Source organism: Anomaloglossus baeobatrachus, chromosome 6 (assembly GCF_048569485.1).
Source record: "Anomaloglossus baeobatrachus isolate aAnoBae1 chromosome 6, aAnoBae1.hap1, whole genome shotgun sequence".
In the NCBI taxonomy this organism is placed as follows: domain Eukaryota; kingdom Metazoa; phylum Chordata; class Amphibia; order Anura; family Aromobatidae; genus Anomaloglossus; species Anomaloglossus baeobatrachus.
In genome coordinates, this window is record NC_134358.1 from 172961992 (window position 1) to 172979688 (window position 17697).

At 39.9% G+C, this 17697-nt stretch overlaps 1 protein-coding gene across 3 annotated transcripts in view; it reads right to left on the reverse strand.

Moving 5' to 3' along the window:
* Positions 1–17697, reverse strand: part of DLGAP1 (DLG associated protein 1) — a 928622-nt gene that overhangs the window by 451797 nt on the left and 459128 nt on the right. For all 3 annotated transcript variants that reach the window (XM_075314493.1, XM_075314492.1, XM_075314494.1), the window contains exon 4: positions 2923–3959. In XM_075314493.1, coding sequence (XP_075170608.1) covers positions 2923–3888 — 966 coding nt within the window. In that variant the 5' untranslated portion in view covers positions 3889–3959. The remainder of the gene's footprint in view (positions 1–2922; positions 3960–17697) is intronic.

Sequence of the window (17697 nt, forward strand, 5' to 3'; positions counted from 1 at the left end):
TATTTGTCCAATTACTTTTGACCTCCTAAAATGTGGAGTGTTTGTAAAGAAATGTGTACAATTCCTACAATTTCTATTACATATTTTTGTTCAAACCTTCAAATTAAACGTTACAATCTGCACTTGAATTCTGTTGTAGAGGTTTCATTTCAAATCCAATGTGGTGGCATGCAGAGCCCAACTCGCGAAAATTGTGTCACTGTCCAAATATTTCTGTATCAACTGTAGCTGTTGATTATTGTGGGTGCTTGGTGTCAGACCTCTAAGGGTACCGTCACACTTTAGCGATGCAGCAGCGATCCCACCAGCGATCTGACCCTGTCAGTATCGCTGCTGCATCGCTACATGGTCGCTGGTGAGCTGTCAAACAGGCAGATCTCACCAGCGACCAGTGACCAGCCCCCAGCCAGCAGCGATGTGGAAGCGACGCTGCGCTTGCACGGAGCCGGCGTCTGGAAGCTGCGGACACTGGTAACTAAGGTAAACATCGGGTATGGTTACCCGATATTTACCTTAGTTACCAGTGCACACCGCTTAGCGCTAGCTCCCTGCACTCGTAGCCAGAGCACACATCGGGTTAATAAGCAAACCTTTGCTTATTTACCCGATGTGTCCTGCCGGCTCGTGTGCAGGGAGCTGGGAGCCGGCACTGGCAGCGTGAGAGCTGCAGATGCTGGTAACGAAGGTAAATATCGGGTAACCACCTTGGTTACCCGATGTTTACCTTGGTTACAGCTTACCGCAGGCTGTCAGACGCCGGCACCTGCTCCCAGCACATTCAGGATTGTTGCTCTCTCGCTGTCACACACAGCGATGTGTGCTTATCAGCGGGAGAGCAACAATAAAAAAATGAACCAGGGCTGTGTGTAACGAGCAGCGATCTCACAGCAGGGGCCAGATCGCTGCTCAGTGTCACACACAGCGAGATCGCTAATGAGGTCACTGCTGCGTCACAAAAAGCGTGACTGAGCAGCGATCTCAGCAGCGATCTCGCTGTGTGTGAAGCACCCCTAAGACCTGATATTTATGACCTATCTTTCGAATAGGCCATCAATATTATATGCCTGAATTGGGATGGTGCAGCCAGTATGTCTCTGAAAGGAATAGAGTTTATTACATTTGTGTTGCCATATTGCTGTCATATTATTAACTCAGCGCTATGACATCAATAAAACTTTAGCTGGTACATCACTATGTTCATCCCTATGTCTATACTCTGACATCAATGAATACAATAGGTCGGCAATAATGTATTTATTATACCTTTGCTATGATATTACCATAGTTCTTAGCCATTATCTGTGATATGTTTGTTTTGTTCTATATAAATATATGCATTATTGCCCCGTTGTGACATCACCTTGTGCTTTATTCTTGTATTATAATGCGGCATTCATTATCCCGATCTAATGACATCTTGACATAGAAAACAAATAAGAGTGTGCTTTCCACATATGAACATATGAAAGTTTCCATTCATTCAAAGTATTTCCCAACATAGATAGGATCGGAATGTTGTAAATTTTTGTGTAAAATAAGAAGCACTAATTTGTAACTTAAAAAGAACCTACCACCAGGTCGGCATTGGCCACTTTTTTTCTTATTTCATTCCTGCTGTTCCCCTGAATAATGCATTTTTGTAGTATACAGTTTCTGAGATATGGCCTTTTTAGTCAGTGCTAAATGTATGGTTTTTACCAAAGGGATAGTGCTTAGAGGGTTATTTTGGGGCATGTCGTTATACTATTCTGCATTATTACTGTGTGTAATAACTCTTACCTATGACTGATCACTTATTATCTATTTACTGTGATATTACACTGTGAAACATCCTTAATCCCTCAAGAAGAGGGTGATTTTTTGTTTTTGCCCTTTCTCCCCCCACCTTATTCCAAGAGCCATAGCTTAGTTATTCTTCCGTCGATATAGCCGTATGAGGACTCATTTTTTGTGGGATCAATTGTACTTTTGAATGACAACATTGATTTTATGTTGTACTGTAAAGAGAAAAATCATCATGTTGCAAAATAGCAAAAAAAGCACAATTTTGCAATAGTGTTTTTTATTTATAGTGTTCAATTTACCGTAAAAATTACTTGGCACTATGATTCTCCAGGTCAGTACGATTCTGGAGATACAAATATATATAGTTTTTGTTTTATTCAAGTATTGAAAAAAAATTCTGAAATTTGTTTTCTCATTTTTTGAGAGCCGTAACGTTTTCAATATTCAAGATATAGAGCTGTGTCAGGGCTTTATTTTTGCGCCTCAAGCTAATGTTCTATTGCTATAATTTTTGGGGTAGATCGGATGTTTTGATTACCTGTTATTACATTTTTTTGTGTTATTGTGGCGGCTGAAAATCTACAATTCTGGCGGTTTGATTTTCTTCTTATTATGCAGTTTAATGTTCAGATTAATTTATTTTCTACTTTGATATAGCGGACTTTTATTTTTAAATGCATTAATATAAATATGTGTGTATTTTTTCTATTTCTTAATTTTTAAGGGGATAAAAAGGGGTGATTTAAACTTTTATATCTTAAAAACAATTTCAAAACTTTTATTTAAGTTTTCACTTTGTTAGTCCATTTAAAGGTACTCGAACGTACAATCATCCGATCACTATATACAGCAATATTACAGTATTGCTGTTTATAGCTGAAATCACAGTCTTCTATGGACACAGGGGTCTGTTGCCCTGGAAACATAATTCTGTATTGGAACTTTAGACGAAAATTATATAAAAAAAAATAACCAGTGCTGTTTGCACATATTTAATACAAACTAATGAATACTCATGTACTTCAGATATCACAAATGCTTTGCATTTTTCATTATGTTTCTGATTAATCTGTAATAACACATGCTACACATGACTTAACAAGGACAAGCGACTAAGAAACAGTCTTGTAAGCCTACCTGCAGGTACTGGCATGACCTCTCTTGTTGACATGAGTCAGATTTCACCAATGCTTGATCCATGTTTATTGCAGGTTTCTGGTAAACTTCCCGTGCCCGGCTTACGGTGAGTGATGATGCCCAAGAACTCTTCTTTAACATCTGGCTGTCCAAACTTACAGGTAAGCTCACAGGTAGGTTTGTACAAGTGTTGCATTTTACATCATTATTGCTTCTTGATGACTTTAATGCATGTTCACTAAGTGTATTATAAGCTTCCATAAAATATTGAGAAGTGGAACGGTCTGGACATCTCCCCATAGTCATGACAGCAGTTGGACCATGGTACATGCAGACATCATTGTCTAAGTTATCCTGTGAACCCCACCACCCTGCAATGTTTGTTCTAGGCTTCAGCTCAGCTCTCCGATCTTTGCTTTTACTCCGCTTGCCATATCTCACAGTTTGCATTTCTTCTGGACTGGCTTTGTTTCCATTAGAGTTTCCTTTTGTTGGCCCTTCAAGGGAATGTGATTTTGTGAACAACTTCTGAACAGAATGTACCAAATGTCGTATCCTACCAGGACTGTCGCTGCGGTGTTCCACTGCACTCCTTTTGTATTGCAAAGTGTGATATCCATCCCGATTGATAGGAATCTGCCTTTCAAATTGATCCAAGAGATTCGTGGGAAGTCGGTTACCCTTTCCAACACTTCCATGGGGCACTAGAGCACACTCATCTTTAAGCTCATGGTGAGAATTGTAATGTCTCCTTGGAAATGTACTGCTAGCAATCTGATCCCCGTAGGGCATTATGCATTCTACTGGGTAGGAGTTCCTTTGAGCATAGTAAGGATGATCCGCAGGATGAGGATCTACTGGGTTGAGCAAATATGGCTTTCTATCTGTATGATGAGGGAGGGTATCACATACTGTGTCACATACAACCCCATGATGATGGCTACGGCTGCTTGATATTCCTTTCATAGTTGAGCTGAAAGATCTTCCAAAGTCATTGACTATTTATTGTAGCCAGTGGTCAGGTTTTAAACCAAGGCCTATAAAAGAATTAATATGTTAGGAAAGTTTATATAATTTGATTTACAAATTAATTCAATAAATTGAATCAACATTTTAACATGAGATAAAGGGATAAAGGTACGTAGTACAATATAGCAGAGGCTAATTACAGTATTATTATTTTAAATCATGTGGTTGTCCACTACTTAGATATTCATGACCTATCTTTAGAATAGGTCCTTAATACTAGATAAAGGGGAGCCTGACATTTAACACCCCGACTCATCAGCTGTTTGCAGGGATGGTGGTGGCTGGATGTAAATAGTACCTGGAGCGGGAACAGTGGTGTTGAGTTTTTGGATCAATGCCAATCTGGTAATGATGGGGATTAAGCATAGTCAAAGGATAGGTCAACAATATCTATGTAGTAGACAACTCCTTTAACATACTACTCACAAATATGACAATCAAGTCTAGTAAATTCCAATAAAGGTGAAAAATGAAGTCACCAGCTCAACTATATTTATATCTTTAGATTCTGGAGAGCCAAAAGAAGAAGCCATTGCAAGGCGGTGATCAATTGGAAAAAAAGGTGTGCTTGTCTGGCTCGATCCAAATGTGTTTAGAGGAGTGGCGGGTAGAAACTGATCATCAAGATGTTTCAAATATGTGTTCTTCATCATGAGTAAAAATATATATAGCGTTTGAAATACATTGATGATCAGTATGCACTCAACACTCTTCTATGAGTTTTAAATATTTGAAATAAAGTGCTAATGTTAACCTATTTGGTTTGAGCTGGGCAAAATTTGGTTTGAGCTGGGAAACCCACATCCCTTTCACTCAGTTGAAACTCCCCATTGCTTATCATACACTTTTTGAAGAAAATGCTATTGAAAGACTCCATCACAAATACAAATCATGTGTTTTAACCAGTCACCCACAAACAATGGGGATTTACTACCAGAAATGAGGTCTAGTCCCCTATATGAATGAAGCAGTAATGCATCTATGTGAGCACTAGTGAAGGTTGAGCATGACCACTACTGCTCCAATCCCATAAAGATCATGATGCCACTATTTTTGATCTGTGGGGATTCTAGCAGTAGGACCTCCAGCTATGATTTATTTATCATATATCTTTATCAACAGGCGATAAATACTGTTTGTAAAATAACCCATTTAACTAAAGGGAGTATAGAAATTGTGGGAAGACCTGTATTAAATGGGTTGTCCAAGCTTGGGACAAAATTTTGCAGTTGGTGCAGTAGTATTGCCAATGCGATCGTGCAGTTACATTACCATATGTGTGTGATTTGCATACTTGCGGTCACATGCCAACTAGACATGTCTGGCTTCTCTCAATTCATTTCTATGGAGAGAGGCTGAACATGTCTAGTCTGCACAGGACCGCAAGTATGGAAATCAGATACTGTACATGTGTTCACAGGTATGCAAGTGAAATATATGCTGCCACATGACTGCCCACTTGCACTGGCAATATTGGAGAATCATGACAGTGTGCACACCACAGCATTCTACTGGCAAATAGAGTAACGGCAGACTTTTTCCCCATTTTTTATTATACCATTTATACCAATATTTATACTACTGGTGTATTATGTGGCAGAGGAGCCTCTGCATTACCGTCTCACTAAACGACATACCAGCGATTCCAACCACGATACGACCTGGTCAGGATCGCTGGTGCTTTGCTACATGGTCGCTGGTGAGCTGTCAATCAGGCAGATCTCACCAGCGACCAGCCACAAGCGACTCTGCGCTTGGTAACTAGGGTAAATATCGGGTAACTAAGCAAAGTGCTTTGCTTGGTTACCCGATATTTACCCTGGTTACCAGCGTACACCGCTTAGCGCTGGCTCCCTGTACACGTAGCCAGGGTACACTTCGGGTTACAAAGCAAAGCGCTTTGCTTAGTTACCCGATATTTACCCTGGTTACCAGCGTATGCTGCTTACACAGAGTCGGTGCTCGTTGGTCTCCCGCCGTCAAACACGTCGATGTGTGCTACACAGCGGGAGGCCAACAAGCAAAGAATGATCCAGAACAGTGTGTAACGATCTGCGATTTCACAGCAGGGGCCAGGTCGCTGCTTAGTGTCACACACAGCAAGATGAGGAAAAACTGTGGAAAAAGAAAGCGCAATAGGGTCTTACCCCAATATATACAGGGTGAGGCAAAGAGTAATACTACTCACCAAACAGGGTTGTGAAAGTCACAACACCTATAACAGCATGTAACACCAAGTCCCGGCAGCGGTCCCCATAAGGTAGATAACAGAGAGTAGTAGAGATGGGTTTCACAGCCGCGCCAAAGACCACTGGATCAGATTAGCTTAAGATTAATGCTTCTTTATTTCATGCACAGGTCGAGTCAACGTGTTTCAGGAGACACAGCTCCCTTCTTCAGGACAAACCAGCAAAGAATCATCTTTGATGATTGTTTGCTGGTTTGTCCTGAAGAAGGGAGCTGTGTCTCCTGAAACGCGTTGACTCGACCTGTGCATGAAATAAAGAAGCATTAATCTTCAACTAATCTGATCCAGTGGCCTTTGGCGCGGCTGTGAAACCCATCTCTACTACTCTCTGTTACACACAGCAAGATCACTGATGAGGTCACTGGTACGTCACAAAACCTGTGACTCAGCAGCAATCTCGCTATTGATCTCGCTATTTGAGAAGTGCCCCTAGGGCAGCAGAATTAAGCTGGTGTCACACTAAGCGACAGCGACAACGACGTCGCTGTTACGTCACCATTTTCGGTGACGTAACAGCGACCTTGTAAGTCGCTGTTATGATCGCTGCTTAGCTGTCAAACACAGCAGAAGCAGCGATCATAACGTCGCTACATGTGCAGAGAGCAGGGAGCCGCGCTTAGCGCTGGCTCCTTGCTCTCCTAGGTACAGTACACATCGGGTTAATTAACCCGATGTGTGCTGCAGCTACATGTCACAGTGCACTGCTTAGCGCTGGCTCCTTGCTCTCCTTGCTACAGTATACATCGGGTTAATTACCCGATGCATACTGCAGCCACATGTCACAGTGCAGGAGCCGGCACTGGCAGCAAGAGCGGAGGCTGGTAACCAGCGTAAACATCGGGTAACCAGGGAAAGGTCTTCCCTTGGTTACCCGATATTTACGCTGGTTACAGCTTACCGCAGCTGCCAGTGCCGGCTCCTGATCGCTTCATTTCGTCGCTCTCTCGCTGTCACACACAGCGATGTGTGTGTCACAGCGGGAGAGTGACGACCAAAAAATGAAGCTGGACATTCAGCAACGACCGGCGACCTCACAGCAGGGGCCAGGTCGTTGCTGGATGTCACACACAGCGACAGCGACGGGACGTCGCTGCAACGTCACAGAAAATGGTGACGTAGCAGCGACGTCGTTGTCGTCGTCGTTATGTGTGACACCAGCTTTAACTTCTTTCTCAGATATACATTCGTAGCTTGATAGTAAGTGCACAAGTCTGTAGTTAAAGCCCTTCTGAACCAATAGTAAAGTAGGCAGGTGAACTTTAACAACTCTCTGCTGGAATGACCCAATTACAATGCATTGGTTAACATAACTTGACAAGTTATCTAAGAGCTGTTAGAACTTTTAATAAGCAAATGTTTATATCACAAAGTAACAGCTACTGAGAATTTGCCATCTGAGATAAAAGAAACGAGCACCTTGAAACTGCAGACGCAGATGGAACAGGCATTTCCATGAGATCTCTTCCTTAGCACAGCATGAATAAAACAGACTGAAAAATGACATGCTTACATGCCTTTGATCAGCACAATTTTCAGTGGCGTATTCTAGCTTCAAGGGGTATTGAGAACCATTTCTGAGCATCTAAATATATAGTAGAGCATTGAGTGACGCTTGCTCGATCCTTGCAGCTCAGGTAATCACAGTATGGCTCTTTTCAGAGGGGATGTAGTACCCCACTGATATGATTACTTCTGTAAAGGAGCAATTGCTAGGTTTAAAGTAGTGCTCTCATTATCTCACTCCAAAACCATATTGTGACATGTTGTCTCCCATACTACAATTGCATGCTATAAAAAAGTAATATCAGCATTGAGTTCGGGGTAATGTGACAACCTGTACAATGTTTGAATGACAGTCACATCAATGAATATGCTTTATTCATATAGCACTAAAATATTCCACAGTATAGCTAATCAATAATATTAATATGGTTCTAATATTAAAAACCCTTTATATTAATAACTACATTGACAGTGCAGATGAAATAAGATGTAATATATTTTATCAGAAAAATATGCCTCCTTCATCAATATGCCTCCTTATGAGCTACTTCTTCTCCACTCCTCTTGAATTGACCATCCATTCTAAAAAAAACGCTCAACTCAGTCTTGGATAAGACAAGATAGTCTGCAAGCACGGTGGGGTTTCGGTTATACATCTTATTACATTCATTGGAGGGATGAGTGGGATGGAGGCAGTGGCGTAAACTAGAGTACGACAGACCCTGGTGCAAAATTTGGACCTCCTCCACTCTTGTTGGTCAGATATATGGGCCCTTGTAGTCTTCTAAATTCGACAAGAACATACGTGCTGTCCCCTTCCCCATTATCTAGTAATAATCCTCCTCCTGTACTAATGTACCCCATCCTGACACTCTTCCTGGTATATATGTCCCTGATCTTGGACTATTATGTCCCCCATCCTGGGCCCCTTCTTGGTATATATGTCCCTCATCCTGGTATGTATATCCCCTATCCTGGGCCACCTCTAGGTATATTTGTCCCCCATTCTGGGCCCATCAAGGTATATATGTCCCTCATCCCGGTATATATGTCCCCGATCCTGAGCTCCTTCCTGGTATATATGTCCCCTATCCTGGGCCCATCCGGATATATGTTTCCCATTCTGCTGCTGTTTTATAATGCATTAAAAACAAACAAACTCCCCTTCCTCAACTTGTGCGTTGTCCTCGACTGTAGCCAGTGCAGAAGCTGGCAGCTGACGTTAGCGTGCAAGCAATAAGCAGCAAGCAGCACATAATGTCACTGTCATGCGCCGCCAGTGATTTGCATGCCAGCGTCAGCTGAGGGCCTCTGATTGGCCTTTTATTTCAGCTGAATGTTCATCCTTGGATGCCCCTCTAGCTGAAATATGTGCTGGCATCGGCGGGCCCACCTACCATATGGCCCCAGCCACGGTCGCACCTTCTACGCCTACAATCATTGTGCCTTTTTGAGGGGTGAAAAGCAGAGTAAGAATCCAGACAGGAGAAGGCACAGAAATATTGTTTTGAGCCTTTTTAGCCTCACACCAGAGCTGGATTCACAATTACTCTGAAAAGTGCTGCTATGTAATTCTTTCCATGTCTCTGCTGCTTCTGTCTATGTGCTAACTATAATAATAATAATAAAGTTTATTTATATAGCGCCAACATATTCCGCAGCGCTTTACAATCCGGTGGGGGGTTGTATAGACAAATACAAAACAAAATAGTACATAATTCAACAGCTACAGTAGGAATGAGGGCCCTGCTCGAAAACTTACAATCTATGGGAACTATGCAATGAAGAGCAGGAATCTCTGTGTTCCATGCTGTCAATGGGAGACATCACATAAGCAAGTCTCCTGCCACCAGCTTACAATCAATTAGCAATTAAGAAATAGAGCTTGCAAAAGAGAAAACTGATAAAAATACAGGTTATAAGTCGGATAATGGACAAAAATATTATATATGTTATTCTTCATCTATGCACATGACAATTTAATCTAAAAGTTACTTGAAAGTACAGGCATCTTGGCAGCTACACGCTTGATTTTCCTCAATTCATGGGCAGTTATTTTGCACCTTTTTTGGCCAACACGCTTCTTGCGACCCTGTTGGCTATTTGCCATGAAACACTTGATTGTTCAGTGATCACGCTTCAAAGGTTTGGCAATTTCAAGACTGCTGCATCCCTCTGCAAGACATCTCACAATTTTGGACTTTTCAGAAACCTGTCAAATCTCTCTTCTGACCCATTTTGCCAAAGGAAAGGAAGATGCCTAATAATTAAGCACACCTTATAAAGGGTGTTGATATCATTACAACACACCCCTCCTCATTACAGAGATGCACATCACCTGATTTACTTAATTGGTAGTTGGCTCTCAAGCCTATACAGCTTGAAGTAGGATAACATGTATAATAAATATCATGTGATCAAAATAGTCATTTGCCTAATAATTCTGCACACAGTGTAGTCACTTCACTTACATGGTCTGCAGATCTGGTATCTATCACTTTTTTTATTATTTTATAACCTGTGCATTTTAGTCAGAATGTAGTGGTAGGTGTATAGCAGTATTATTGATAATGTTGTTTGTATATTGTATTTTGTTTCCTATAAGTCTGGCAATATATTTTTTTTATAGTTTACAGTGGCTTTATTGATAATAATGGTCTTTGTATAGTGTTTTTTGTTCATAACAATATACAGTGGAACCTTGGCTTATAAGCATAATTTGTTCCGGGAGTGTTCTCTTAAACCAAGTTACTGGTATACCAAAGCGAATTTTCCCATTGGAAATAATTGAAACACAGACAATTCGTTCCACAACCCAAAATATTTGTTGTATTTATACAAACTTATTACAGTAATACAAAATAATGTACTGTATTCATATAAAATTATTACAATACACTAATACAAAGTACTGTACAGTGCAGTAAAAAACATATAAAGCAAATTAAACTGCAATTTAGCTTACAATAAAATTGTTGGGGTGCGAGAGGTACAGGATAAGCAATGTGCTGTACTGGTTAGCAGAAAGAAAGTACAATACTATATCCAAAAATTCAAACTGATAGACATGCTATATAGTATATACTTTACTGTACAAAGGTATACTGTATACAGTACATATGTACAGAAAGTTACCTCCAGTGCGGGGTCAGAGCATGGTGAAAGGACAGAACCGGAAGTGTGCACGGTATTTGCTCTTCTTGCAAATCATTGCTCTTAAACCAAGTTTCAATTTTTTAAAAAGCTTTGCTTGTCTTGCAAAACGCTCTCAAACCAAGTTACTCTTAATCCAAGGTGCCACTGTATATTTTAAGGGGCAGTGGGTTGGTGTGATGGGAAGACATATGACTTGGAACTTTTTGCCCCTGATCTTTTGAGACCCTAGCAACACTCATGACTCACATGCATCTGAAGTCATTCATTCCTACCATCAAATAGGCATATTCTTGGATTTAGCTCATGGCCCTTAAAGTACTATTTCAGAGTTTTTCTCATATTTCCCCATCCTTCAGAAATGTATGATCGATGTATGAATTAGAATATTTACAGGTCATTGTCTTCTGCCTTTTCAGGGCTGCAACAGTCCTCTCCTTCATCATGTGACTACAGTTGTGACCAGCCGGCCCATACAGTGCATCTATGTGGACCAGACATTATTTTTTCACAATGAAGATCTCATACACTTACGTTAAAAAAGCAATTAATAGTCTGCAGTGTGAGCCAGTAAGTGAGAGCTGCGGTCACATGATGGAGACAAAGGATAGGTGTAATGCTGGAAATGGGTTAAGACAGCAACCGGAAGTATTTTCCTTTATGCTCTGTACATACATTACTGATAGCTAATAGTGAAATAAAAACATGGTGGAATGGTACTTAAACTATCATCATCACTCTAACATTCTAACAGAGAAAATGCTAAAAGAAACCTTAGACAAAGGTAAAGTCAAATCTTAAACTTAGTGCAGGACTAAGAATGCACTAAATATCACAAGTATTCACAAAAAATTAAAATGATATTCTCATGTTGTCCATTGAGCAGCTCAGAGCTATGCAGTCTCCTTACTTCCTGTTTTATGGCACTACTTCATGAGTGACAGTTCTGGTGAGTAACAGATAGAAAAAGCAAGTAATTTCCAAACTTACTTATTTTCATGCTGTCTAACTAATTAAAGCAATTTAAGAACATGAGACTACCCCCCTGGCAAGACAATTGTGGTATTGTTCCCTCAATGCTTCCACTAGGCATAACACAGTACAGTGGAACCTTGGTTTAAGAGTAACTTGGATTGACAGCGTTTTGCAAGACAAGCAAAGCTTTTTCCAAATTTGTAACTTGGTTTAAGAGCAATGCTTTGCAAGAAGAGCAAATCCTCACCGTGCACACTTCCGGTTCCGTCCTTTCACCACGCTCTGACCCGCTCTGGAGGTAACTTTCTGTACATATGTACTGTATACTGTACACAATATACCATTGCACAGTACAGTATATACTATATAGCATGTCTATCAATTTGTGGATATAGTATTGTACTTTCTTTCTGCTAACCAGTACAGTACATTTCTTTTACTGTTCCTCTCGCACACCAACAACTTTTTTGCAAGCTAAAGTGCAGTTTAATTTGTTTTTGTTTTTTCTTGTACTGCACAGTATTTTGTATTAGTGTACTGTAATGATTTTATATGAATACAGTACATTATTTTGTATTACTGTAATAAATTTGTATAAATACAACAAATATTTTTGGGTTGTGGAACGAATTGTCTGTGTTTCAATTGTTTTCTATGGGAAAATTTGCTTTGATATAAGAGTAACTTGGTTTAAGAACACACTCCCGGAACCAATTATGCTTGTAATCCAAGGTTCCACTGTATATCAGTTTTGCCAATTACATTACTTAATTTAACTGTAAATCCAAAATGGGGATTTTCTGAGAAGTAAAAACTTTTGAAAAGGGAAAAAAATCTCTCAGAAAAGTAGTTACTGTACAGTTACACAGATGTTTTATTAACATATTGACTACTATTGTCCAATTCTTTATGGAGTGACCTGTGTATGTAAAGCATGAGTAGCATGTCACCATTAACCTAGTATAATGCAACCAACCAATTGTTTCTAAAACGTAAACTTTACCAACTCATTATACTTTGAGAACTGATCTACAAGTAAACATCTGTGATATTATTCAGAAAGGAGAATCAGCATATCTGAATAAGCTTCAATATGAAATTCAAGGGCTTTCTTTGGGAAATATAATATAAATGTGTAGAATATCAATCAACATCACGTTTGTTTTCTTCCTTTGCTTTCACAATTGACAGAAGAAATGAGAAAGGAGTTGAAACATGAAATGTTTTTGACATTTACAAGATGTTTTATTCCTATTAAGCTGATTGATAACTGTAAACAGTCTTTCAGTTTCCCGAAACCTTAGTCTACCATATATTATGTTCCTAATTTCTGGGGTATTTATTGATCCATATTCAATAGTTTTTATATATACATTTTAAAAATATAAATATAAGATGAAAAGTCAGCAGCACAAATTTAAGGTAAAACAGCATCTGGATTCAAGCCCCACAGATCCTGGCCGAGGCCCTATCCCTATCAGATTTAGACAAATGTAAAATAAAGGCAACACTCCGATTCAGTGGCAAAATTGTGATTTATTTACCTGTAGGACATAATATTTTTGTTCAGCGAAAATGAATTAAGGCTCTATTATTAAGCTAATACAACGTATTTTATAGGGAAATGGGTATCATGACTGGGTATCAAAATTGGGGAGACAGCACCCCATTTTTTAAAAGTATTTATTTAAATATTTTTTTAAAAAAGCCGCATGTGTTCCTCTTATTTTAATGCACAGCCAAGATAAGCACACAGCTGGGGACTGCAGCCTGTAGCCGTATTCTTTATCTGTCCTGGGTATCATAATATGAGGGGGACCCTACGCCAATTTTTTAAATTTATTTTTTCAGTAATAGAGTTGCACATACAGCATCTCTGATTGAAAGCAGTCATCTCTGATTGAAAGCAGTCAGACATAATGCAGTCAGACACAATGTCATAAATGGTTGGGGCATGGTCAGACTGCAACCAATCAGAGAAGCAGTAACTACTGGTGGGCAAGGGAAGCAGTGAATATGCATGAAGGTAATGAGCGGCCCCAGAAGTAGTGTGAGTGGCCCAGAAGCAGTGTAATTACCCTAGTTGCCACACCCGGATTGTTACCCGGAATTCCCTGAGAACTCTGGGCCTAGGGCTGGTGCTCGGGTACTTTTGAACCCTCGAGGATCTGGACTTTTACAGTCTGGGTCCACCCATCACTAATCATGATGTTTTCACTGGGAGAATGGGAGTGCTGCCTTTCTTCCATTTATATAAATTTGAGTGCAGTACTGCTCTAATATATATGATATATAAAGTGCTTAGGATAAATGAGTACGCCCCAATTGAAAAGTAAGATCTTAATACCTCACTAAATTTCCAACAATTCCAACAAAAGTTTGACAGGTTTCAGAGAACATTTTTTTAACCCATCACATGAAAGTAAGGTTAATAATATAACTTTCATTAAAAACCGTCAGTTTCACTCAAATTAGGTGATGCAAAAATGAATACACCCCACATCAAAAACTACAATATATAGAATTTTGCATTATTTTTAAGGACAGCACCAATTCTTCTAGACATAGAATAAACAAGCTGAATACATATTGCAACATTTGCTTTTCCATTCTTCAAGGGCCTTCATGTTGGATGGAGAGTGATGCTCAATTTGTCTTTTCAGAATTCCCTCTAGGTGTTTAAGTTGTGTCTAGATCAGGACATACTTGACCACTGAAAGAATACTAAGGAGCAAAGGTACAAAATAGGATCTCATCTCGTAAAAATGGAATAAAACAGAAAAAGGTACGCTCACCTTTTCAGGTGCTGTGACAAACAACAAGACATGCACTTAATAATGGAACAGCTACTACAGATACACACATGCACAGGACAGAGCAGACAATGCAGAAAAAGGACAGAAGATGTGTTCACTCCATGCTGCTGCTGAAAACTTTCCAAGGGAAGATCCAAGACACACCAGTGGAGATAAGTGGTTTATATTCAGCTTCTTCTTCAGGAAAAGAACCACAGTAGATTTATCGCCACTGGTGTGTCCTGGATTTCCCTTGGAAAGTTTTTAGCAGCCGTGCAGAGTGAGCATGTCCTTTTTCTACTTGGCCACTGAATCACTTTCACCCTAATCTTTTCAGAAATGCATGTGTTGGATCATTGTCATGTTGGAAAAGTGCATGTCTACCTGTAACATGAAGTAATGGTAGTTGCTTTTCTGTCAATATGAAGCAGTACATTTGTGAATTCATAGGACTATCAATGAAATGTAGCTCCCTGACACCAGTAGCACTCATGCACCCAGACATAAGGACACTGTTAACACCATCTTTCAGAAAAATGTATGGTGCCTATAGTGAGATAGGCTGGGGGTAGTGTGACTCTGTGGGGCTGCATGAGTGCTGCTGGTGTCAGGGAACTACATTTCATTGATGGTATCATGAATTCCCAGATGTACTGCTCTACATTGAAATAGAAAATGCTACCGTCACCCTGTGCCCTTGAAAGACAAGCATTATTTCTTAATGCATGGTGCCTACAGTGACATATGGTGGTGGCAGTGTCCCTATGTGAGTTGCATGAGGGCTGCTGGTGTTGGGGAGCTACATTACATTGATGGTATCATGAATTCACAGATGTACTGCTCTACAATGAAATAGAAAATGCTACCATCACCCTGTGCACTCGGTAGACAATCATTATTTCGTAATGCATGGTACCTACAGTGACATATGGTAGTTGCACTGTCCTTGTGTGAGCTGCATGAGGGCTCCTCTTGTCAGGGAGCTACATTACATTGATGGTGTCATGAATTCACAGATGTACTGCTCTACATTGAAATAGAAAATGCTACCATCACCCTGTGCCCTCGGTAGACAATCATTATTTCTTAATGCATGGTACCTACAGTGACATATGGTGGTTGCACTGTCCTTGTGTGAGCTGCATGAGGGTTCCTCTTGTCAGGGAGCTACATTACATTGATAGTATCATGAATTCACAGATGTACTGCTCTACATTGAAATAGAAAATGCTACTATCACCCTGTGCCCTTGGTAGACAAGCATTATTTCTTAATGCATAGTGCCTACAGTGACAGATGGTGGTGGCAGTATCCCTTTGTGGGGCAGTATAAGTGCTGCTCTTGTTGGGGAGCCACTATATGCCCATAGAGTAACATAGTTCCTGTTATTCTGTTCAAAACTCAAAAAGGACATCATCTGCCAGCAAAACTAGCTTGGCCTAGAGTATTCATAAAGGCTTACGTATTGAAAACATTTGTTAAAGATACTTATACACTGCATATATTTTGTTTTCAGATGTGCTGCCAACCAATTAGTGTGCAAGCTGCTGTGTAGGCATAAAATTCAGGCAAATACTGGCTGAAATACACCATGGGGCACTAGAATAAATAATTAAGTGCTTTCTGGAGTAGGTTATAAAGATCTTGTTTGTAAACTAGTTGGGAGAAAGTGAAAAAATATGACAGTGGAGAAAATTGGCAAAGTTTTGTCTCCTTCAGGTCAATCTGTAGAATTCTGAATTTATAATATGTTATATTTTATAATATAATAATGGTACAAGTAACACTTCACTGAGGCACTAAACAGTGATGAGCAATATCACTAAAAAATGCTTCATTTTGCTTTGGGACTGGAACAGCAACTTCCATTTGTTCAGGACAATAAAGATCTAGACATTTTGGCTCATTTCTAGTCCGGATATAGATGTAGTGTTGATCAGGCTAAGGTTTCTAGCAGGCTACGCCTCTATCAAAACTGGCAACAGAGCTTTAACTCCTTCACCCCCAGGCGATTTTCCGCATTTTCATTTTCGTTTTTTAGTCCCCTTCTTCCAAGAGCCATTTCAGTCAGCATAGCAGTATGAAAGTTGTTTTTTCCAGATCGAGTTCTACTTTTGAATGACTCCATTTAACATATAGTGCATTGGAAAATGGGAAAAAACTCTCAAGTGCGTTGAAATGGCAAAACAAAGGGGAAATTCCTCAATAGTTAATTTTTTGTATTTGTATTTTCCATGTTCACTATATGGTAAAACTGATCTGGGAAATTTGATTCTCCAGGTCATTATGAGTATGTAGATACTAAACATGTACAGTATTTACTTAGGTGGTGACAACAGCACCAAATATATATATCTTTAATATTTTTATGTTTTATCTTTAATGGTGCAAAAAGGGGGTTATTTGAACTTGTGGTTTTTTAATTTTTTCATATAATTAAAAACTTTTATTTTACTTCTAACAGTTTTTACTAGTCCCCACTTGAAGCAGAAATCGTATCATCGCTTGTGCTGTACAGAGCAATGAACCAGCACTGCTCTGTATAGCAGAAATCATGATCTCCTATGAATGCCGACTCACAGCTGGCATTAACAGGAGGATTACCATGACGGATACAGGAGTCATCAGCTGACCCCTGGCTGTCATGAAAAACTATTAATGCCCTGTGATCATGTTACGGGCGTACTAATAGGAGTGGAGAATGGCGCGCTCCCCACTGGTGAATGTTAAATCCCTCTGGCAGAGATTGACTGCAGGATTTAACTGGTTAACAGCCAAGGACGGATATCCAACCCACCCATGGCTATTACAGGCACATGATGACTGATTAAATCAGCTGTCATGTGCAGAGAATGATGCAAGCAAGACTGGATCAAAGGCAGAGACATGACTTTTGATGAGAAAATAGCTCAATAGACTAATCCCTTAACCCCATAATATGACTGACCGATCACAGCATGTGATTCTCAGGAGGTGCTGAAATATTAGCCCTTCCTTTCACGATCACCGAAGAAGCTCGATTTAGCTCCAGTCAAGCTCCTGCAGTAACAGTCAGGGCCTGGCTCATTAACC